At 42.2% G+C, this 24,251-nt stretch overlaps 1 protein-coding gene across 8 annotated transcripts in view; it reads left to right on the forward strand.

Moving 5' to 3' along the window:
* Positions 1–24,251, forward strand: part of EFCAB13 (EF-hand calcium binding domain 13) — a 114,670-nt gene that overhangs the window by 52,258 nt on the left and 38,161 nt on the right. For all 8 annotated transcript variants that reach the window (XM_044447181.1, XM_044447183.1, XM_044447182.1 and 5 more), the window contains 12 exons: positions 1,074–1,217; positions 2,196–2,267; positions 6,423–6,566; positions 7,746–7,817; positions 7,929–8,072; positions 8,486–8,557; positions 13,149–13,253; positions 14,063–14,134; positions 16,275–16,388; positions 19,410–19,475; positions 21,456–21,560; positions 22,536–22,607. In XM_044447181.1, the coding sequence (XP_044303116.1) occupies positions 1,074–1,217; positions 2,196–2,267; positions 6,423–6,566; positions 7,746–7,817; positions 7,929–8,072; positions 8,486–8,557; positions 13,149–13,253; positions 14,063–14,134; positions 16,275–16,388; positions 19,410–19,475; positions 21,456–21,560; positions 22,536–22,607 (1,182 nt within the window). The remainder of the gene's footprint in view (positions 1–1,073; positions 1,218–2,195; positions 2,268–6,422; positions 6,567–7,745; positions 7,818–7,928; positions 8,073–8,485; positions 8,558–13,148; positions 13,254–14,062; positions 14,135–16,274; positions 16,389–19,409; positions 19,476–21,455; positions 21,561–22,535; positions 22,608–24,251) is intronic.

Genomic DNA, 24,251 nt, shown 5'->3' on the forward strand with positions numbered 1-24,251 from the left:
GGAGGAGACTCCTGCGAGTCCCTTGGACTGCAAGGTGATCAAACTGGTCAGTCCTAGAGGAGATCAACCCTGACTGCTCTTTAGAAGGCCAGATCCTGAAGATGAAACTCAAATACTTTGGCCACCTAATGAGAAGGAAGGACTCCCTGGAGAAGAGCCTAATGCTGGGAACAATAGATGGCAAAAGGAGAAGGGGATGGCAGAGGATGAGGTGGCTAGATGGAGTCACTGAAGCAGTTGGTGTGAGCTTGGGTGGACTCCGGGGGATGGTGGAGGACAGGAAGGCCTGGAGGAATGTTGTCCATGGGGTTGCAATGGGTTGGACACGACTTCGCAACTAACAACAACAAGATATGTGGTGTGAAGTCCAAGAAAGGGGTTGATCTCTCTCATTGCCTCACTAGTGTTAACTAAGTCTTTGTTTTTATTTTCCACCTTGTTTTTCTTTCCGCGATTTTTTTTTTATCATTTTAAGCCCATGGACTGTCTTCAACAAGTGACTGATGGCCTGTTTAGAACACCTGTGCATGTTTGGAAAGGAAAAATCCTGCAAGTTCTGCTTTTCTTTCTGTCTAACCATGTGTAGGATTGTGCCCTTTAAAACTTAAAATGCAATATAAATACTGCCACTAGTAATGATGGAAGAGTGGCAGCGAGATCCTCAGGATCCAGATATTTGACAGAATGGAGAGGTATCTTTTCTGCCTTGTAAAGGCAAAGGGAGACTAAGCCACATGACCTTCACCAAGGAGAGTCTTCCACACAGAACATAATGTGACAGAAAATGTCGTTATTTTCCTTTACATTTTTTTCCCTTTTAATCAGTTCCTGTCCTGAAGGCTGAGCACACAGTTCAGTTAAATAAGAAAAACAGTTAAACAGGTCCTCATTTATGTTTTTATTTATTTATTTGAAAAAAGAACTTTCTAGTGGGTTTGAACTGAGGAAGTGATATCCGGTCATATGGAAAGTAGAGTTTCATCAGGAGTCGAGTTCCTTGTGAAATAGCACGTTCAGCTCCTGGTTAAACTGATTCCATGTCCATTGCCTGTGCTTAATCTTTCCTGTGACAGCACTCCATTCAGTTGTTGAGGCCTTCAGCAAGATCAGGGATGAAAAGATTGACATTAATGAACTGGAATCCGTTCTGGGATGTCTGGGAATTACATGCAACAGCGAAGAGATCCAGAAGGCATTACAAACTATCCCTGTGGATGGTGAGTGGGCTTGTCTTCCTTTCTGCAGCCCCTTGGTGGCAGTAGTGAGCTGGCTTTAAAATCAACCCGGAAAGAAACTGACCTGTGGCAATAGCCCGTTACCCAGTGGGAGGTTTTTAGCTTCCAGGCAGCCAAGGCTGAATGAGACAGGACACAACCTGCCAAGATGACATTTCCCTCAGTGCAAACTCTCAGTGTGGAGAGAGGCTGCCTGACTGCGGTGGGGCACAAAAAGAGTGAAGGCAGCTTACTGAGTGCCCAAGCCCTGTCCTTTTAATGAGAATTTAAAGAGGCCCCCATCTTTATCTGTTCCGCTGGGAAGTTACAGGGGAGTGAAGAGTTATAGTAGCAGTTGCTTGTTGAAGGAGACCGAATCCCCAACCTCAGGGAAGCTTTCAGATGTTGATTCTTCTTCAGGCGCCCTACAATGCACTCTCCTTCAGCCTGAAGCCCAGACCAGCCTGAGGTTGGGAAGATCTCTGCAAGTCCCACTGATCTATGTGTGTCAAGATCTTCTACCTCAGAATAAGTTTCAATAAGATATAACACTTAGCGTGAGATGCTCAGTTTCCTCCAAAATGATATGGGTTCTTTATTATCCAGAAAGTCTTATATATGGCCAGGCCCCACATACCTTAGGGAGTATCTTCTTCCATATGAACCTGCCATTGCTTTGAGTCCCCACTCCGTCTTTCATATGGCCAACTACATATGCTATCCAAGTCAAATTTGGCACAGATTTTATCTGTGTGTGGCAGGAGGATTCTTTCCCCTTGGATCGTATGGCTTATATCACTTGTTCTGTTTATCAGGATCGTCCCATTTCTACAGCCCCATGTTTTTCTTGTAGCCTAGACATTTTTGTTGGCAAGCTGCTGAGTAAGGGGGAAGTGTGGTTCTCCCATACCAGGGAGACGGGTTGGACTTGATGGCCTCACGAGTCCCTCTTTCCAAACTCACAGCATCTTGGCTTTTCAGAAAATGGAAAGGTGCACTTCAAGGACTTCCTCGTCAACTTGACAAGCAGTGAGCATTTCTCTGAACCTGCTGGTAAGTAAGACTGTGAAGTTTGAAGGGATCTGAGAGAAGGGCCAGAATCAGGCAAGTGGGTGGGTGTGTTGTCAAAGGCATGCAGACAGTGCTATTCCAGAAGGCAGCAGTCCAGGCTAACCTGGGCATCTCTGTGGCAGGCATGTTGAATCTCTTTCACCCTGAGGTCTGAAATTAATTTCAGGGAAGTACTCAGGAGCAGCATTTCAGTGGTGGTGGGGCCGAAGGCCAAAGGAGTTGAGGCAGAAACAACAAAAGATCATCATATTTAAACAATCTTACTGCAAGTAACTAGCCTTTACTAGAGGTATTTCAGCAAATAAGGGCAAAACATCCAAAATTTGGGAGAACGCCAGACAAGTGGTAGTTGGGGGGAAGGGGGAGGTGCCATGGGAAGGGGTAAGGGCCGTCTGGGGAACCTGAGAGGGCCAGATTGGGGGACCTAGGTAGGTTACATTTGACTCACAGAACTAAGGTTCAACACCTGGACTCTAGAACAACTACTTTATCGGTTCAAACTAGAAACGCAGGCCAGAGTGAAAGAAAGCCAGTTGGACCAATATGAGTTTCCCATACTGCACTAATAATCTCTAAAATATTGTACCAGTTATTCTATGTGTGGCACTGCTCAGCATCGATGCCAGTGTTTTCCTCTTTGAGTTGTTCCATGGAAATGAGTGGGATCGGGGCTAAGACCTTGCTGCCAGATTTTCTGGTTCAAATTCTCCTGGCACTGTACACTTGTGAGCTTTGTGTCTCAAATCCAGAAAGGAAGACACAAAGAAAGAACTAGAGAACCTGGTATACATATGAGGGGGGATCCAAAACCTCAGGAATTTATTTATTAAAAATCATGTGTTTAGTTTTGCATGTTTAAACTTCAGTCACCTTCAAAGTATGCTCTGTTTGATGCAATACACCTATCGAGATTGTTTTTCCACTGTTCAAAACAGGTTTTGAATTCATCAATTTTGATGCCTTTTAGCACATCTGCCATTTTCTGTTTCACCTCCTACATCAGCAAAACATTTCCCTTTGAGGATGTTTTTCATCCAGATAAACAAAAACAAGTTGCACAGGGTCAGACTGGGTGAATAGGGATAGTGGGCCACAAAGGTCATGCTATTTTTGGTCAAAAACTGCTGAACACTCAGCTGAACAAAATTTCACCACTACAGGTTTGTGTAAATCAGCCATCATGAAACAGGCAAACATGTTGAAAGAGTCTCCAGAAAAACCTGTGAAGCCGAATGCAGCCTCTCACAACAACCCAATTGGGTACACTGATGCAGAGGGGTTCCTAGAACACTCACCCAGTGGGGGAAGCCTGTACTACAAGGGGCCCAGCCTCAAGAAGATAATTCCTGTTTTTTTCTGTTTTTGGGTCCCCCTTCATATGAGGTCCAGATTTGATATGCCACATCTCTATTCTCAAGGAGCAAGTTTGAAAAAGAGCTCTGCTTCTTGTTCTCACTCAGTATAACAGCCTTCCAAATATCCCCTGATATTAGGATGTGTTTACAAGAGGCTATTCATCCTATCTTCATTGTGAGGTATTCCTTCCTGTGAATTCCTCTCCCAAAACATGAGAATGTAACTAATTTGTCTGCCATGTGAATGTTGCTGTAACTAATCTTGCAGATAAACATTCTCATCTTAAGAACTCAGAACTGCTCCGTGTTAAAAAAAAAAAAAAAAAAGTATGACAGTATATGTTGGTAAAATTGAATATATATGCAGAAAATTTATAAGCAGTTATACATCATTTTGCACCTTGGCACCTCTCTGTTGAGGTGCCAGGCAGGGTCCCTTTCTCTAGCCATCTCAGATCTTGCATATGTATACATTATTGCCCCTAGCTATCTCCTTGAGTCCTCTAAGGTTGAGGTTTTTTCCCCTAATCCTATTCTTTATTTCCTCCACATTTCCAGAAATCTTCTAGATCTTCCTGCCATCCATTTTTTTCAACCATCTAAATGCCTATCTACTCTTTCTGTCAATAACCTTCTCTTACTCTTTCCTGCAATTCTTGATATTCTCTAATATATGTTTCAGAGTTGTTGATCTGTACTATTTTTATACTCCTATGGCTGTGAAGATAAATTTGAAAATTATTAATTCTGAGGAAAATGATCTGTGACCATCTTCACTAGCCATTGCTCTGTCTATTACAGCAATAGGTCTTTTAGGTTATCTTGTTGTCATCTTAATGGCTGCCAAGATAATGCTGTATCTTTATATTTGTTCATAATTCAAACTCATCCTATATTACCTTCTCCTTAATTCAAATATTAAGGATTTAAAAGCATTATGGAAACCAGTGTGGTGTAGTGGTTAAGAGTTTGGGACTGGGACTCAGGCGATCTGGGTTCTAGTCCCTAGAACCATGAAGACAGCTAGGTGATTTGAGGCCAGTCACAGACTCTCAGCCCAACCTACCTGACAGGGGTGTTGTTGTGAGGATAAGACTGAGAACAGGAGGAAGTGTAATCCACTTTGAGTTCTTTTAAAAAAGAAAAAGGCTGGGATATAAATCAATAAATAAAGGATACTTCAGCTGAGGAACCACCTCAAAACAATTCATCTATAATTTTGTCCTTCCAAATTGAATAGAGTTGATAGAATCCAGGCCACTTATCAATCAAAATGTTACATATAGTAGTGTCAGAGCTTTCACAAATATGTCAGGGTTGGCACTCAATCTCCAGTGAAAAGATGTTTGGGAAGTTCTAACACTTGCTCCCTGCCCCCCAGTCCTTTTAATCTGATATTCTTAAATCAAACAAGCAATAATTTGAAAGCTATTAATCTACTTAGATAATATTTGCAAATGTGTGAAAAATTATGTTTAAAAAGGGAAAAGACCCCTTTCTTCTAATCAAACTATACTATTTATATTTTTTTACTACAAAACTCCCCGCAGGATAAACTATACCACCATCTATTAAAGATTCTGCTTACATAAAAGCAAATGAGCAAGATACCTCACAAACATATGTTAAATAAATAATCCCCATTTTTAAATACCCCTAAAACTATAATGATACCGCAACATGCCATTGCCTGTAAGTCATCCTTTTTCTTCACATGTTGTTGTCCCTCTGCAAATCACCCCCCATCCCAGCTGCTATCTCCATCAAAGCTGCTGGTTGCAGTAAGTAACACCTTTGAGGGAAAATTAGCAGCAGGAGTGGCAGGAAAACACAACAGGAAAGAAAGGATTAAGTCTGTGCCTTGAGCCCAGTCTGGATTGGAAGCCCCCAAGCTAACTTGGCTCAGAAACTAAACTCAGTACTAAGCCTTTTTTTCTTAAAATTGTGCTTAATGTGACGTGCAGTTTCATCATGAAAAATGTTGTTTCTTTGTTCCTTTTCTCCCTCTGCTCAGGTCAAGGCTGACATTTTCACTACTGCAATTTCTAGACCTCTAAAGTTATCCAGTGATGTATCCTACTTATTTTATTTATTTATGTATTATGGTCATAGACCAACATAACCAATGGGGGCCATTAAACAATGCTTTTCCATTACCCCAACTAAAATAGCAGTTTAAAATTAGCTTAAAAACAAAAGTAATGGATACTAAAAAATTAAAATAGCCCAGGCCACATGACGAAAACACATAATGCCACAAACATATACATAATGGTGGTACTAATAGAACTTTTGTTAAAATCCACTACAGCTTAGTTGTATGAAACATATAAATTTATGACTAAATAGCATAAGATTTTCTTAGCCTAAGTATTGTCCTGCAGAAACTGGATACTTGATATGTGATGTTAGCATCTTTATCTGATGGAAGAAACTCAAGTTTGTCTTTTTCAGAAAGAATCAGATTATCCCGAAAGAGTGGAATGTTGAGCTCACTTATTATTTTTTGGGACTTCTGTTCCATGCTGCCCTATAATCAGAATTCTCTGGATAGCATACAAACAAACAGTCTTCCGCCACAAAACCCCTTTCCCCATTTCCTATGTCTGCTGCCATATTGTGAGGTTTTCCCTACATCTTCTTGTATGGAAGCCAAAGTTAATCATGACCTGGACCAAAGATGCAGAGCAAACTGCACCAGCTGTTTGCAGGGAATATCTGCAGTGAAAACCAAAGTAGATATAACTGTTAGGGTAACTCTGACTTGCTTGTCTCTTTGCAGCTGTACATGATGTCTACAGCTTCATTGACATAGTGGATGATGACAAAGTTGAAGTGTCTCAGCTTAAGGATGTGCTGGCTGCCATTGGCATCACATTAACCAAGGAGGAAATGAAGGAGGCACTGAAGAACATGACGGTGGACAGTAAGAAACCTTGAGAGAGAACCAGTTTAATTGTTAAAGAAAAGTAGTTTTTATAAATGCTAGTCATTTCTATTCTAAAGTCAAAGTAATGTTATAGACCAGACTTTAAAGACCGGTCTATGTAACTTTAGACTGGACAAGTTTTGATCAAGAATTGAATAGCTTTGATGGGATTATGACCGACGGAGATTGTTGCTTTTTTATGAATGTTTTCAAATGTTGTTGTTACATGCTATATTTGTGGACTGACTCTTGGCACCTTCTTTTTCTGTGTTTCTAGTTATTCTTTATTGTACTTTGTGAAAATAAATTTTAAAAGATTTGGGGGGGGGAGGGGGGGAAAGAAATATGTACCAGAGCTGCTTTGTACCTGGGATACTGACAACAGCAACAGTGAGGAATTCTGGGACATGTAGATATACATACTAAAAACTCAGGTTCCTAGAAGCCTATGTTCCCAGGATCCAGTGACACTGTCATTTCAGCATTGAATGGGAAGAACAGAGTATTCCCAGAGGCCACAAAGAAGTTTTTCTTTATCTAAACACCTCACTGGGTAAGTGGAGAGGAAAAGGGCCTGGCTGAACATAGCTCCAAATCAAACTGAAGGGAGTTTGCTCATTGGATGTGACTGGATCAATGCAACAGAGTTACTTGTCCTCTGAGCATAAGATAGTGCTCTGATAAGTCTCCTTCTAACTAGCAAGGAAGTTCAGGATCACATAAATGCAGCAAATTGGCTCCTTCTCTCTCCATTGTGTGGAGTCTAAAGATAAACCTTTTGTGGTATAAGTGTACCTTCAGTTTTAATTCAAAACAGTAGTGTGTCTGCCATATTGGAAGTTTGGGAAAGACAACCATTACCTCTAGGCTGCATTACCTTAGCCAAAGCCTGTCAAGGCTCACATACCAACAGTAAGTGGGTGCCTGGGCCAGAGATGGGTGGGACTAGAGCTAAGAGCAGACAGAGGCTGCAAAGTGAAGGTCTAAGGTCCACATGAAAGGGCAACATCCATATGTGACCTTTGGGTCACAAGCTCCCCAACCCTGACCTAAATTATTGAATCTGATTTATATTTGCAGATCTGGCCTTGAACTCATGACTGCAGGAAGCAAACCCCAACTGCCATTTTATGTCTTGTTCTTCCTAATTTCTCTTTGCTGTCCTTTGTTTTACAGGTGATGGGAAGGTAAATCTGAAAGAATTCATGAAAGGCTTGCCAAAGACACGGCGATTCTCCACAGCTGTAGGCAAGTACAAAACTAACCAATGTTGCCATGTAGGAGCTGTTTACATGTTTATTTGTGTTGAGAATCTTGCCTACATTGGTTCTTCATTGTGTCACCACTTGTTTTTCGCAGAGTTGGAAGGAGCTATGGAAACAATTCATAGAATCAAACAGAACAAGGTGAAAATTGAAGAGCTGGATTCCATCATGCAAACTATGGGCCTCCATTTATTTCCAGACGAAATCACAGAAGCACTGAAGTATGTTACGAAGGATGGTAAGGCTTTTCAGTGAAACTGGAGTTAGGGTCCATGTAAAAATCAACTAGCATAATTACAGTCCAAATTATAATCTGAGAAAAGACCAGTAAATCTGCCGAACTGTTATTTTTCAAATGTGCTACAATTTTAATAACTAATAAATGAATGAACTGAAGGTATAGTTGATAAATCAGAGAAAGCTAGTTTTAATTTGAGGCTCAAGTCAAAGGCTATTTTGCTTCTAGTATACTAATGCAAAAAGGAATGAAAACAAAATATTAATATTGATATTAATATTTATCTTCTAATATTGAAACTGATGACCAATTAAAAGGCTGATTATTAATCAGTTAAATTTGATTGTTTGACAGCCCAACTTGTTTATTTTTCTTCTAGTTTGAAGGAGATTCACTAATTTATTATTTTGCAGCTGATGGGTCAGTCAACATACAAGACTTCCTGTTTAGTTTGACCAAGACTCGGCGCTTTTCCCAAGCTGAAAGTAAGTGAAAACAGCTTCAGGTAATCCCATCTCAGGCTCTCATTGTCCAGATGTGTCAGGATTTCTCCCATCCATCTGTGTCTCCCATCTGCTAGAGCAAAGTTAATGTTGTGTCCTCCAAAGAATTCTGCTCTCAGACCAGACAGGAACTACAGAAATCTCCTTGATAAAAGGCACCACGGATGCATCTGAGATCTCTCATGCTTAAAGTTCCCATAGAGTTGCATTTGACACCATGGAACCTATAGGCCATATGCACCCCACCTTTTACTGAGGCCCCGGCACCCGCAAATGGCCACCTTTTATGGAACTTCAGTGGAATGCAGAAGCAATTAAAAAGTTATAGTTTTGGTTAAAGCAAGTCCTTGTTTTAATGCAAAATTGTGTTTCCCTGGGGCTTCAGGAATGCAATTTGCATCAAAACAAGGCAAGTATGCCCTGCAATGTTGTTTCTTAAGCAAAAATGCAGCTTTCCCCCACCCCAAATTTGTAGCAGCAGTTCAGCAACAGATGTTTTGGTGGTGGCAGGACTATATGCAGTCCATAGTAGATTTTGGAGGTAGACGTTGGCACCCAGACTCTCTGTGTTGTGCACACCTGTCTTAGAGTCTCAAACCAACGCTCCTAGTGTGGTCTGCAAAATCTTCCAAGTTGTTGTTGTTGTTAGTTGCGAAGTCGTGTCTGACCCATGGCAACCCCATGGACAACATTCCTCCAGGCCTTCCTGTCCTCCACCATCCCCCGGATTCCACCTAAGCTCACATCAACTGCTTCAGTGACTCCTTCTAGCCACCTCATCCTCTGCCATCCCCTTCTTCTTTTGCCATCTGTTGTTCCCAGCATCAGGCTCTTCTCCAGGGAGTCCTTCCTTCTCATTCGGTGGCCAAAGTTTTTGAGTTTCACCTTCAGTATCTGGCCTTCTAAAGAGCAGTCAGGGTTGATCTCCTCTAGGACTGACCGGTTTGATCGCCTTGCGGTCCAGGGGACTCACAGGAGTCTCCTCCAGCACCACAATTCAAAGGCCTCAATTCTTCAGTGCTCAACCTTCCTTATAGTCCATCTTTCACAGCCATACATTGCAACTGGGAAAACCATAGCCTTGACTATATGCACTTTTGTTGGCAGGGTGATGTCTCTGCTTTTTAGTATGCTGTCTAGATTTGCCATAGCTTTCCTCCCAAGGAGCAAGCGTCTTTTAATTTCTTGGCTGCAGTCCCCTTCTGCGGAGAACTTGCAGCCCAGGAAAATAAAATCTGTCACTACCTCCATTTCTTCCCCATCTATTTGCCAGGAAGTGAGAGGACCGGATGCCATGATCTTAATGTTGAGTTTCAAGCCAACTTTTGCACTCTCCTCCTTCACTCCCATCAAGAGGCTCTTTAGTTCCTTTTCACTTTCTGCCATTAGAGTAGTATCATCTGCATATCTGAGGTTGTTATTTCTCCCGGCAATCTTAATTCCAACTGGTGATTCATCTAGCCCCGCCTTTCCCATGATGTGCTCTGCATATAAGTTAAATAGGCAGGGTGACAGTATATAGCCTTGCCAAACTCCTTTCTCAATGTTGAACCAATCAGTGGTTCCGTGTCCAGTTCTCACTGTTGCTTCTTGACCCGCATACAGGTTTCTCGAGAGACAAATAAGATGGTCTGGTACTCCCATCTCTTTAAGAACTTGCCACAATTTGTTGTGATCTACACAATCAAAGGCTTTAGCATAGTCAATGAAGCAGAAGTAGATGTTTTTCTGGAACTCCCTGCCTTCTCCATGATCCAGCGTATGTTGGCAATTTGAGCTCTAGTTCCTCTCCCTCTTCGAAATCCTGCCTGTACTTCTGGTAGTTCTCGGTCCACATACTGCTGGAGCCTAGCTTGTAGGATTTTGAGCATAACTTTGCTAACATGTGAAATGAGTGCAATGGTGCGGTAGTTTGAACATTCTTTGGCATTGCCCTTCTTTGGGATGGGAATGTAAACTGACCTTTTCCAATCCTGTGGCCACTGCTGAGTTTCCAAATTTGCTGGCATATTGAGTGTAGCACTTTTACTCCATCGTCTTTTAAGATTTTGAATAGCTCAGCTGGAAGACTGTCACCTCCACTAGCTTTGTTGTTGCTCAGACTTCCAAAGGCCCATTTGACTTCACATTCCAAGATGTCTGGCTCAAGGTCAGTGACCACCCCATCGTGGTTATCAGGGACATTAAGCTCTTTCTTGTATAGTTCCTCTGTGTAATCTTGCCGCCACTTCTTAATCTCTTCTACCTCTGTTAGGTCCCTGCCGTTTTGGTCCTTTATCATGCCCATCTTTGCATGAAATGTTCCCTTCATATCTCCAATTTTCTTGAAGAGGTCTCTGGTCCTCCCTATTCTATTGTTTTCTTCCGTTTCTTTGCACTGTTCATTTAAGAATGCATTCTTATCTCTTCTAGCTATTCTCTGGAATTCTGCATTCAATTGGGGTATCTTTCTCTTTCTCGCTTGCCTTTTGCTTCCCTTCTTTCCTCGGCTATTTGTAAAGCTTCCTCAGACAGCCATTTTGCTTTCTTGCATTTCTTTTTCTTTGGGATGGTTTTAGTTGCTACCTCTTGTACAATGTTGCAAACCTCCGTCCATAGTTCTTCAGGCACTTTGTCTATCAGATCTAATTCCTTAAATCTATTTATCACCTCGACTGTATATTCATCAGGGATATGATTTAGGTCATACCTGAGTGGCCTAGTGCTTTTCCCTACTTTCTTCAATTTAAGCCTAAATTTTGCAACAAGGAGCTCATGATCATGATCTGAGCCACAGTCAACTCCTGGTCTAGTTTTTACTGACTGTATAGAGCTTCTCCATCTTTGGCTGCAGAGCACATAGTCAATCTGATTCTGTGTTGACCATCTGGTGATGTCCATGTGTAGAGTTGTCTCTTGGGTTGTTGGAAAAGACTGCTTGCTATGACCATCGTATTCTCTTGACAAAATTCTACCAGCCTGTGTCCTGCTTCATTTTGTACTCCAAGGCCAAACTTGCCTGTTATTCTGGTTATCTTTTGGCTTCCTACTTTAGCATTCCAATCCCCCATGATGATAAGGTCATCATTTTAAGTGTTAATTCTAGAAGGTGTTGTAGGCCTTCATAGAACTGGTTAACTTCAGCCTCTTCAGCACCAGTGGTTGGGGCATAGACTTGGACTATTGTGATGCTGAATGGTTTGCCTTGGATTCGAACTGAGACCATTCTGTCATTTTGGAGATTGTATCCCAGTAATGCTTTTCCTACTCTTTTATTGACTATGAAGGCTACTCCATTTCTTCTGAGGGATTCTTGCCCACAGTGGTATACCTGATGGTCATCTGATTTAAATTCACCCATTCCTGTCCATTTTAGTTCACTGATTCCTAAGATGTCAATGGTCAGTCTTGTCATTTCTTGTTTGACCACATCCAGCTTGCCTTGATTCATGGATCTTACATTCCAGGTTCCTATGGAATACAGATCTTTGCCGCATCAGACTTTGCTTTCACCACCAGATACATCTGCAACTGAGTGTCCTTTCGGCTTTAACCCAGTCGCTTCATTCTTTCTGGCGCTACTATTACTAGCCCTCCACTCTTCCCCAGTAGCGTATTGGACACCTTCCGGCCTGATGGGCTCATCTTTCGGCGTCATATCTTTTTGTCTTTTGGTACTGTCCATGGGGTTTTCATGGCAAAGATACTGGAGTGGGCTGCCATTTCCTTCTCCAGTGGATCACGTTTTGTCAGAGCTCTCTGCTATGACCTGTCCATCTTGGGTGGCCCTGCACAGCATAGCTCATAGCTTCATTGAGCTACACAAGCCCCTTCACCACGACAAGGCAGTGATCCATGAAGGAGTGACTTGCAAAATCTTCCAAGTATATCCTCTTAATCCAAATAGAACACAACAGTCCCAGTTATGGATGCAAATAAATGTTCAAGCAATTATGTGGAACTAACTTGCTCTGCAGATGACAGGCCAGTTCTGATTGACATTCCTAAGAAGTGAGAATGGATCAGATACCATCCGAATGACAAAAAAGATGCTACTGGTGCTGTGTATACTTGAGATGGTAGCAGCTTCTACCATCACTAAGGGAAGCTGATTGCATAAAACATCCACTGTATCTTAGAGGTCTTGTAAAGCTTCACTACTGTGCATCTATAGCTGTCTAAAAGGTCTTAGGCTGGGCCTCCAAGTGACAGGAGCAGAGATGAACAACAAGAATTTGGACTAAGTTGGAATATGATAGAGGGCATAATGGTGGGTGGAGGAAGGGAACAGACACTGTATACCACAAAATATTCCCAAGACACTAGTTGATGATCAGAGAAGATGATAACTGAATCCCAGAAAACAGACAGTAATGCAGACCAAAATCCTTCTAACCACCTTAGTTTTCTTTGAAAAAATGGTGTCCCTTCACTGTAAAGATACAAAGAAAAGTCCTTTGTCAGCATGTAAAACTCTAATTTGTCTTTCTTTTAAACCTTTACGGCAAGACAAAGGGATGCATGTGGTCCATTACTTTAAAAGGTTGACTTCTCCTTTATCCACATTAGCTTCCTTTTTCTTCTCATCTCTAAGGGAACAGGGTTCCCATCAAAAACCTGAATGCCATTCTGGAAAACATGGGGATTAATTTAACTGAAGAGGAGATGCAAGCAGTCCTCAAGCAAGTTACAGTTGATGGTAAGACCCAACAGGACCACCAGTTCTTATTGTGATTGTCAACAATGTGTTAAGAACCACTTGTTGCCAAGATGAGTGGGTTCACATGGCACAGCAGCCAATGGACAATAGTCAACAAATGGTTATTGGACTGTTTGAACCCAAATAGTGTGAGGTGGTTGCATGAGGCAGCAAATTCTGAGTATTATGAAAGGGTAGCAAATAGTTATTTATTTTAATTATTCTTTTTGTATTGTACTGCCAGGAATAGGGAGAAGCCCTTATTGAACTTTCTCCTTCCATTGCTAAAATAACTCAGTTGGCCTTGGGTACTTGGAGAAAGGACACTGATTGCTTCTCCAGTACCCTTAGGCAATAAAATGTCATCTCACATCTCTGAGTCCGGGTGTTCCTATTCCTGTCTGGTGGCAGCTTCCTCTTCATGGGATTCCCTTATGGGCTAGTGGTGTTGTCACAATAACCACCTGCTACCAGGCTACAGTTTCCTCCCTGGCATTTCCCATTGGCTCATTTCTCTATCCCTTTTACCCAGGCCCCATATGCCCCATGGATCCCTTTCTCATTTAGTAGGGCCTTGATGAAGAGGAACACCCCCTGAAAGGCCCACTCTGTGCATATGAATACTTCATCTCTGTCTCTCTTTCTTCCTTTCTTTTTTCCTTATTGTCCCTTTTTTTCTTTTCTTGTCTGAGTGTTTCCATTTAGAATTTGCAGTGTAAGAACTGTGGGTCTTGATCTAAAATGTGTCCCCTTAGTGCCATCCATTTTGGTTCCTTCTCATCTTAATACTCACATTTATACCCTTTCAGCGGAAGGGAAGGTAAACCTTAATGAAATAATGAAGTCTCTTGGAGGTATGCAGCAGCTCCCACAACCTGAAGGTAAGTGGGACCTCTGCTACAAAAAACGATAAAATGAGTGCATGCATTATTGGGTGCCTACCCAATATCAGCTTGAATTTGTTCCTCTTTCAGTAGTGAAGCGATGGTAGAAGCCAGTTAATTTGGGCCAAGCTTAATTAAAGCCGAGTCTACCACCAGCTCTGTTTCTAATTGCTTACCTCAGCTTTGCAAATGTGGTAATTCTTTCAAACATATGTTTGTTCAGACAGCCCACAATTTGAAGCTTTTCTCATTTGTTTAATTACAGTGACTAGACAGCACAAGGGTGGTTAATAAGTCACAGTGGCTTCTTAACTTCCTTGGGCATATTGGTTGTGCACTGTCTAACCCCTTTGCTATTTAACATCTACATGAAACTGCTGGGAGAGGTCATCAGGAGGTGTGGGCTGCAGAATCGTCAGTACGCTGATGATACCCAGCTCTACCTCTCATTTTCCACCAATCCAGGTGAGGCAGTGGCTGTGCTGAACCGGTGCCTGGCCGAGGTAATGGGCTGGATGAGGGCCAATAAACTGAAGCTCAATCCAGACAAGACGGAGGTCCTGTTGGTGGGTGGCTCGGGCCTCGGGATGGGGGACTTGGGCCTTGTCCTAAATGGGGTTGCGCTCCGAGGGACAGGGTTCGCAGCTTAGGAGTGCTCCTCGACCCTGAGCTGTCTCTAGAAGCTCAGGTGACGGCGGTGGTGAGGAGCGCCTTCCTTCAGCTTCGGCTGATATATCAGCTGCGTCCCTTCCTGGAGAACGACTGCCTGGCGACAGTGACACATGCGCTGGTAACTTCCCGATTAGATTTCTGTAACGCGCTCTACGTGGGGCTACCCTTGAAGACGGTCTGGATACTTCAATTGGTGCAGAATAGAGCTGCCAGGTTGCTGACGGGGACTGGGCATTGTTCTCATATAACCCCAGTTCTCCAGGCTTGGGACCTGGTTATCTAAAGGAACGCTTGCGTCCATATATGCCCTCCCGCCCCTTGAGATCAGCAACAGATGCCCTTCTCTGGGAACCCTCTGTGAATGATATTAGGAGGGTGAGTACCCGGAGGAGGGCTTTCTCTGCGGAGGCACCCCACGAATGGAATGCGCTCCCCAGAGAGGTCCGCCTGGCGCTGTCGTTATGTGTTTTTCGGCGCCAGGCTAAGACCTTTTTATTTAAAACTTATTTTAATTGTTAAATTATTGAATGAATTAGGATTTTAAAACTTTTAGCCGAGAATGCACCGGGGGTTTTTAAATGTTTTTTAATTGTTATATTATTGTTATTTATGTATGTTTTTATGTATTCTTTGTGAGCCGCCCCGAGGCTTTGTTGCGATGAGGGCAGCATAGAAATGTTTTAAATAAATAAATAAATAAATAAATAAATAAATAAATATGTTCCCTTGGAATAGCTTGTATGTTGTCCTGGTGAGGGTGGATGGTTGGGGTCCTTAAGAGAACTCTTCATCTGTTGTATGGGTGCTGGGTGTTTTGGCAGCCACCAACCCTTGGTAGGTTTGGACATCACCACAAACCACGACAAGGTCAGTCAGGAGGAATGCAGTCATCATGGCTTACTAACCATCTTTGCATCATGCAGACCAGCTCACTGTATTAAGGTGTAAGGTTCCTTCCATGTCCTAAGGACCCTTATGCTCCTGCAGCCATGACCTGGGGTTTTCCATTATCTGCTCATAAATTCCCTGTTACCTCTATCCACTTGAGATTCAGGACAGGCAAAATAAAATAGTTTGCGTAGTTTATTCACAGATTTTTCTGTTGCTGGATGTGCTGATGGCTACTGACCCAAATTGTGTTTGAAGGCTATTAGACTAGTTCATGGAGGACAGATTGTTTCATAGCTATTGGTCAAGGAAGCAAAACAGAACCTCCATATTCAGAGATTAGATATTGCAGTCATCTGTGCAAAACAGTTCTTGCCCTTTAGCTCTGCTGGTGAGCTTCCCAGAGGCATCTGGCTAGCCACTATGGGAAGCAGGATGCTGGGCTAGGTAGCCCTTTGGTTTGATTCTGCGGGGCAGTTCTTACATGGCTTTTTTTTAAATCTTACATAAACTAGACATAAGGCTTTGTTGGCGAATTAATTTCTCAAGTCGGCCTTCATTCCATTCCACTGTCCAGGTGCCCAAGGGAATATGGTTGCTATGGAAGATGTGGATTCCCTTTTGTCCAACATGGGGATCCACTTAACCAACGAGCAAATGCAAGAAGCACTGAAGCATGTGACAGTGGATGGTGAGTAAGCCTGAGAAGAGAGATCTTTCTGTGAACACTTAACAGCTATTCCAGAAACTCTGTCAGTGTCCTGCTTACTGGCGCATGACGAACTACTTTCATTGCCTCCCATCACCTCAGAACTTCAATATTGTTTCCATAAGAAGGGATGTAATACTATTCACACGTTTCTGAGCTCAAATAGAAAAACACTCTGTAGCACTTCTTCCTGTTCTTATATACATCAGAATATTTTCACAACCATGTAACCGACAGAAGCAGCAAAGATAAAAAAACAGTTATATATTTTTGCACAAACACTTGTTAGAATATTCACACAGACTTTCCACTTTCCTGTTCACTTCTAGCATTCCAGCAGTGCCACTGCTGCTAAGGAGTGAAGAGATCAGGCCGGGAAATAATTTTAATCCCAGCTGGGATGGAATGTACACCTCAACAAGGAGACAGGGCATTACAGTGGTACATACAATAGAAATCAAAGTTACCTCCTCACTCAGTGCCTTGGGAGAGCCAGAGACAAGGGTAGGGTAACCAGCAGGGCATTGGTCAGACAAGCAGTCATCTGAAGCATTCAGTGTGAATTCCTATGCACACTACACATTAAAAAAAATAAATTTAAATAAATTTAAAAATTAAGTAAAAATTAAATAACGTTTGCTTGCTTGCTCAGAGAAAGCCATGGTGGAGGTGCGGGAGTCCCACAGCTTTCTCCGAGTAAGCCGCTCTGCCTCAGCCTGTTTGCCCCTGGCTCGGTGAGGCGGTGGCAGGCCCGGGCTCGGCAAGGCAGCAGGGGCGGGCCCCGGTTCAGCGAGGTGGTGGTAGCGGTGGCAGCAGGCCTGGGCTTGCATAATTAAAAATAGATTTTAAAAGTTATATTTTTGTTACCTGTTTGTTACCTTTAATCCTGTCTTCAACTTCGTCTCTCTTTCTCTTCTGCCTGCCTCTCTTCTGTTTCCTGCTCTGTATATACTTGCAAAGGGGGGAAGGGGGGGAGCCGGCGCACATGCAGTTGAGCTGCTGCAATTTGGCACATGTGCCAGCTCTCTCTTTGCTCAGTTTTAAAGAATGCCTGTTCAGAGCTTTTGGACTCGCTTGGAGATCATCTCCGAGCGAGTCCAAAACCTCTGAGGTGGGCTGGATAAATGGGCATGGCAGGCTGGATTCAGCCTGCAGGCCATAGTTTGAGGACCCATGATCTAGGGCAATCTTCTCTGACACCCTCCAGATATATTGGACTCCATTATCCCCAGCCAATAATAGACCTGCATGATGGGGGTGATAGGAATCATTATGATTAACTTTTATATGCTGCTTTGTAAACAGCCTTGAAAGCACTGCACAAGAATTTGTAAACACAAACTTTAAGGTGCATAAATTGAAAAGGTGCCTTCTGAAGTCTAAGGAAATAGGGCCAAGAGAGTGAGGAAACATGCTCCAAAGTTTGGAGACAGTACAGAAGAAAGGGCCTCTTGAGCATGTCTTAATACTTGGGCAGGTGCATAGCAAAGCAGGCAGTCCTGTACATAGCCAGGCACTAAGCCATGCAGGACTCTGAAGCTGAAAACTGGTGCCTTGCATTATACCTGGAAAGCTGTTGGCAGGAGAACCTGGTGAATCCTGTCAGTGGGGCTCCTCATCCTTTGCAGCTTTTCTTTCGAGCTTTATAGAAGCTATCCATGGTGCTTCATGATGGTGTACTTGTTCTGCACCATGGGTAGCTCCAATAAAGCTCAAAAGGGAAGCTGCAGTGAATAAGGAGCCCCACTGCCCTAGCCTTCCCTGACTATTGGCCACCTGTGCAGGTATTTCAGGACAGATGTGCAAAACTGATGCTGTGCACCAGTTAGGCAAGCTACCTCATTCTACACCATAACTGAAGCTTTTGGGCACTCTTCAGGAAGTGGAATGTATTGTAGTATTTTGAATGTCATGTAACATTCAAATGGCTTGAATAACTGGAAAGTACAAGCATTGGGCCAGCGTTTATGCAGTCAAATTAGGATGATTCTGGGTGTTTTGCCACTTTTTTGTTCCAGCCAATGTTTTAGCACCTAAATCCCCCCAGTGTGTATGTGTTTGTAGAGAGAGAAAGAGAGTGTGTTCCCCCCATTCCCATTCCCTTTTACTTTAACTTTATTTATTTCATGTTATATGTACAATATGCAGAATATACCATATCTTGGCCATATGTAGTTTTGGAATTTTCTTTATATTAAGGATTATAAGCATTGTTGGGGTAGTTTGACTATTATCTTTTTATTATATTAGTTTTCAACCTTTTTATTTTTCTTTCTTTTTTATTTTATAGGTTAGGTAAATAAGCTTATTTTGAATCTGTGTGAAACTTTGGATAATGTAATGTGCTACACTCATGCTTTATGTGCTGAACAATTCAGAAGCGGGTATTCTCAGTAGAAATAGTGAATTTTTTCCAGTTGTAGGGGCAAAAAATATATTTACTATTTTCTCTTGTGACCTCCTGGAATGTCAGGGGGTTGTAGAATCCAGCTAAACAAAAGAAAGTATTCTCTAAGGGAGAGACATACCATAGCTATGTTGCTTTTCTACCAAAAACATATCTGATGGTGACAGATACATCCCAGATGAGAAGAAATTGAGTTGGAGAGGCTTTATGAGCAGAGGTAGTGGATACTTCAATGCGTCTTAAAGGGTAGCAGTTTTAATCCAGATTTTGTTCTCAGTTCAGCAAGTCTTGTGCCTTTGATCAGCAGAAGAAGCTTTATAGAACATGGATTACCTGCTGATTCCTACACATCAAGCTGTGGATAAAGACACCATCACAGTGGCTGGAAAAAACATGGACAAACCTAATCTTAATTTCCACTGTGCATTTACCCATCTCTCTCTGGTTTTGTTTCTTTCGTGCTCCCCTGAAGTGGATCACACAGCATCTGCATGTTTCTACAGCTCCTGACATGTCCCTTTGGCTTAAATAGTGGTCCTCAATGTTCCCTGTTGCTGTCCAGTAGAATGGACCACTTTTCCCATCTTGTTTTCCAGGGAATGGAAAAATTAACTTCAAGGACTTCATGATGGGGGTGAGGACTGTGCAGCTAGGTGCAGAAGGTGAGAACTTGAGATGTTTCAGTTATGAAGGGCTGTGGTCGAGAGATGGAGCACCTGCTTGCCATGAGGAAGGTCCCAAGGTCAGTCCCTGGCAGGTCCAGGTCCAGGTGGAGCAAGGAGCCCTTGCCTGAAACCCTGGAGAGCGGCTGCCGGATAGTGTCAACAATTCTGGGCTGGATGGAACCACTGTCTAACTCAGTATGAGGCAGCTTTCTACATTCTTAATTATGACAGACTGAAGGACAACAAAGAGCAGCTGTCTCATCATATGAAGCTAAGGGAATTGCACCTTAGCATTTTCATAATTTCTTCTCAGAGTCTGCAGAGAAAGAGTAGAATCTGAGGCTGAGGGGACAGAATGAAAGAGGCAGGCTTTTGTTTGCTGTCCATGTCCATCAGCTGCCACTCCTGACCTACAAGGCATGAGCAGGCTCTTCCCCCAACCCACCAAATGTTGCCCTCTGCTTCCATCCAGTTTCCACTTGGTTCTGCTCCTCCCATCAAGTTCTGCCCTGCCTGGTGAGGCACTACTGGGACATTGTGAGCCCTCAGAAGGAAGTGCTGGAAAATGAGTGTGCCTCTGTTCAGATGCTGGAATCCATTTGTGAGGTGAGCAGAGCCCTGCTCTTAGCCTGTTGAAAGCAGCTGTGCAGCAGGGCATTGTTCGCTCCAGAAATGCAGTAGTTAAACATGGAGGGCCAAATCGCATTCTCCAGCGGAGGGATGGCTGTGCATGCGTGCCTCTTTAACACTTTTGCAAATAGTACCTGGGGGTCTCCCATTTGTGCTGTTTTTGTTGAACGAAAAAATCACTTATTTGGCCTATTAGTAATGGGAGAAGTAGTGACTCTGTATGTGTGTCTTTGTGTATACTTTCATTGGAAAAGAAAATCACTGAGAAAGGATAAAAAAACAAAATCTCTCTGCTGTAATTGTCTGGATTATGACCCCTGCTCAGCTTCTCCTGACAAGAATGTTAAAGAGGCATAGATGTATGCAAGCATCTCCATCATAACATATAGTTTGCTCCCAAACTTGTTACTTTTTGTTAATCTCTGTCTATTTAAAATATATGCAGTATTGCTGTAAGCTTCTTCGTTTATGAATCAGTCCTCAGTGGGTTCACACCCATAGAATTGCTGGGCTAAGTGAGATGGTGGTGCTAGAGTAATTAGGTAGATCCAATCCACTTTACCAATCCAGCAGCATGAAATTTTAGAACTGATCCTGGATAGAAGGTTGTAATAAATTCACATTTGTTATTGATTCTTAACCATAACCCTACTGGCCAGAGGCAGTAGTTTTTTTCCCCTGCATTCTTCTGTATGGCACCAAGCATCTGTGACACAAAAATTTCTGTTTAATAATTGAAATGTAAAATTAACTTAATGTTTTTCTTTAGTCTGGCACTATACCTCCAACCATAAGCTTTCACACAGGCTTGTGAATAATACCATAATAATTCCTACTGATATTGTTTGTTTGTTTGTTTGCTTGTTCTGTTTGTTCATTAGATTTATTTGAAAGCTGCCTATTAGCATCTCACTCTGGGGCAGCCAGTACAATAAAATTGCCAGTAAGTAATATAAATACAGTGATTCAATTAAAATTAAAATCATAATAAATAGACAGGATAAAATAACATATAAATATCAAGTAAAGATAAAACCAGTTAAATATTAAAACTGGTGCAAATTAATACAAAAATATTCTAAGTGGTACCATAGGTGTGCTGGGTAAGAAAGGTTTTTGTCAGGCTCCTAAAGCTCATGACTAATCTCTGATGGTAAAAAATTCCATAATTTGGGGTCACTTGTGACCCCAAAAGGGAAATTAATTTCTGTAAAACTTCCCTCCTGGTTGCCCTGGAGGCAATTACATTATAACAGAAGTCACCAGTGGTTTTTTGAAAGCCTGCCATAATAAAGAAATGTGAAATGCAAAACATGGACAATGCTGATGCCTGTTCATTGAATCAAGGGAAAATGGTTGAGATTGATGACTTGCGTTCCACCCTGACTGGAATGGGCATTCATCTAACAGAAAAGGAGATGGAGGAGACTTTGAAACATATCACTCTTGATGGTAAGTCGCAAAAAAAGGGCTTATGATGCAGAAATTAAAATGCAAGGAAGCTCTGGCTCCAGAACATGGCATTCCTTAGTACCGCACAACAATAAATGCCAGTTTGAATGTTGCAGAAGAAGCAGGAAGTGATCTCTTCAATCACAGTGCAGGGACTAGTGCTCTACTTCAATTTCATTGGCTTTGCATTTTTTCAACAGCCACAAAAGGGCCCACAGCAGCAGTTAACAATTCACATATGCTAAGAGAACAAGTCCTTGCTGGAAATAATGCCCAAAAACATTCTCTGAGGCTTCTCCTGTTTTCCTTTCTCCGGGTCCCCAACCATGTTTGACCCATGAGCACATTGGGGAGAGAGAAAAAAATAGAAGCAGAAGCATAATCAGCTTGACTTTTGTTTTTGGATGTCTGAAATTACTGTTGTTGGACTCAAATCACAGGGAGTTCCATAGTGCATCATTTTATTCCTCCTTATTCATTGTTGGTGTGTCTCTTAGTGCTTTTATGCCACTGAATATTTTTCTGTTCTGTTTTTATATTTATTTGTTTCCTGTGGAGGCTTTCTGCCCTGCTCTAGGTTAAGTCTGGGATTCTTACTAGATGATCCTGCCTGTCCACCAAAAGGAGGTGCTTCTTCAAGCTTAAGACCTAGAAGGCTGAGAATGGAAATGTACAGTGAATTTAATTTTTCCTTTCTCCTATGACAAAACATTTCACACACACCATTCCCTACTTAGGGTGGTCCAAATGGTGCATGTGTGGTTTGTTCTGCCCCCAAATGCTTTCCATTCATAAACTAGCCTCTTTAAAAACCTGAGAGCCAATGTTAAGCACTGGAAGAAGAGCGGAAGGGTTTGCTCATGGCTGTGTGGCATAAAGAAAGTCAAGAAGAATTGAAGGTGCCGTCCTCTTCCCTCCCCCATTCCAAATACCTTTATGCACCCCATTGTATGTGAATGGTCATTTTCTTTGTAGGAGATGGCAGAGTGAACTTGAAGGATGTACTGGAGAACGTCATGCTTCAGAAGCAGTGTTTCAAGCTTGAAAGTGAGTTGAATTGAAAGAGGAGGTATGGATGTCTATAGATGAACCCAGGATAGCTTTCTTAGCTTAAAGTGTTAAAATGCCTTGGAAAATGCAACCAAATACAGGTGTGTCCAGAAAGTAATGAGAATGAAGTCCCTACGCTTGAGAAGGGCTCTGTGAAGGGAGAAGCTGGCCAAGGTCACTTGGGGTGGAGTGCCAGGTAAACATTAGAATACTGATCAGTTGCATTCCAGCTCTGTCAGAGTCGAGACATTCTTTTTTTGAGACGCCCTGTTCAAGTGCCTTGTATTGAGAAAAATGCAAGTAAGTTTGGAACAGCAGTACATGATAAAATTGTGTGAAATTGGGTAAAAGTGCATCAGAAACTTTGGAAATGGTGAGGAAAGCTTATGGAGAATCTGTGCTATCATCTGCACAAGTGTACCGACGGTACAAGTTGAGATCGGCTCAACTTGGATCCTTCATCATGACAGCGCACTGAGTCACAGTGCTTTAGCTGTCAGAGAGATTTTGGCTAAAAACACATCATGGTGCTTTCCCATCCTCGCTACAGCCCTGACTTGGCTCCTTGTGACTTTTCCATCTTCCCAAAGATGAAGAATGCCTTGAAAGGACACTATTTGGTATTGTGGATAATGTCCAAAGAGCCATTACGCAGGTTCTGAATGCCATCCCACTTGAAGACTTCCAGGGATGCTATGAAGAACAGAAAAATTGCTGGGAGTGTTGTGTATACTCACAAGGTGCATACTTTGAAGGACACAATGTTCAATTGTAAAATTTTTCAATAAAAGAATTTTTAAAATATGCTCATTACTTTCTGGGCACACCTCATATGTGCCACTGAGAAGACTTGCAAATGGCTTTCCCTGGTGATCTTAGTGCAGGGGTCCCCAGCTTTTTCGGACCTGTGGCTACATTTAGGAATTTGACAAACTGCCATGTGCTCTGCCATGATGTGCCTAATTGGTAGATCACTGTTTTGTCTGCCTGCCTCATCAATTCAGCCAATACATTTGTTTCATGTCTGTTAGACACTGGGAAAAACCCTTTACTAAGTAATAATAAATATTTTTAAGGGCTTGTGTAATTCAGCTAATTGATGATAGTGCAATACAGCTGATGTGTCCTTCAAACATATATTTTGGCAATGTGCAGAATTTGCTTTCTTTGAGGTGGAAGTTATTACACAGATAAATTTTGTACTGGGACAGTCTTTAATATTCATTGTACATAGACTAATAGAACAGTAGAGCTGATAAGACCATCAGGCCAATAAGGCCGTTGAAAGCACAACTCAGTGCAGGACTTCCGTGCTTGTTTAAATTGTTTACCTGCTTCATGGAAATCAGCAATTGGAAGGATCAGCTTTCCCCATCTAGCATGTCATGGACTACAAACCTAGCAACAATTTCAGTATATGAATGGGTGGCCTGTAGATGCCAGCTTCTAATGGATTCTTAGCTATTTGATTTGCTTTTGCTGAAGCCTGTGTATAATTGCTAGAAGGCTGTGTGCATTTCATGCAAATTCATGTAGGCATATTAAAATAGTTATTGTAATGGCTGCCCAGACAGCACGATGCTAAAGGACAGCTTTTATACAAATCCAGTAAATAAAGTTATAATAAAAGAGGGGAAGTAA

The sequence above is a fragment of the Varanus komodoensis genome, unplaced genomic scaffold, assembly GCF_004798865.1.
Source record: "Varanus komodoensis strain SLA01 unplaced genomic scaffold, ASM479886v1 scaffold50, whole genome shotgun sequence".
Lineage (NCBI taxonomy): Eukaryota > Metazoa > Chordata > Lepidosauria > Squamata > Varanidae > Varanus > Varanus komodoensis.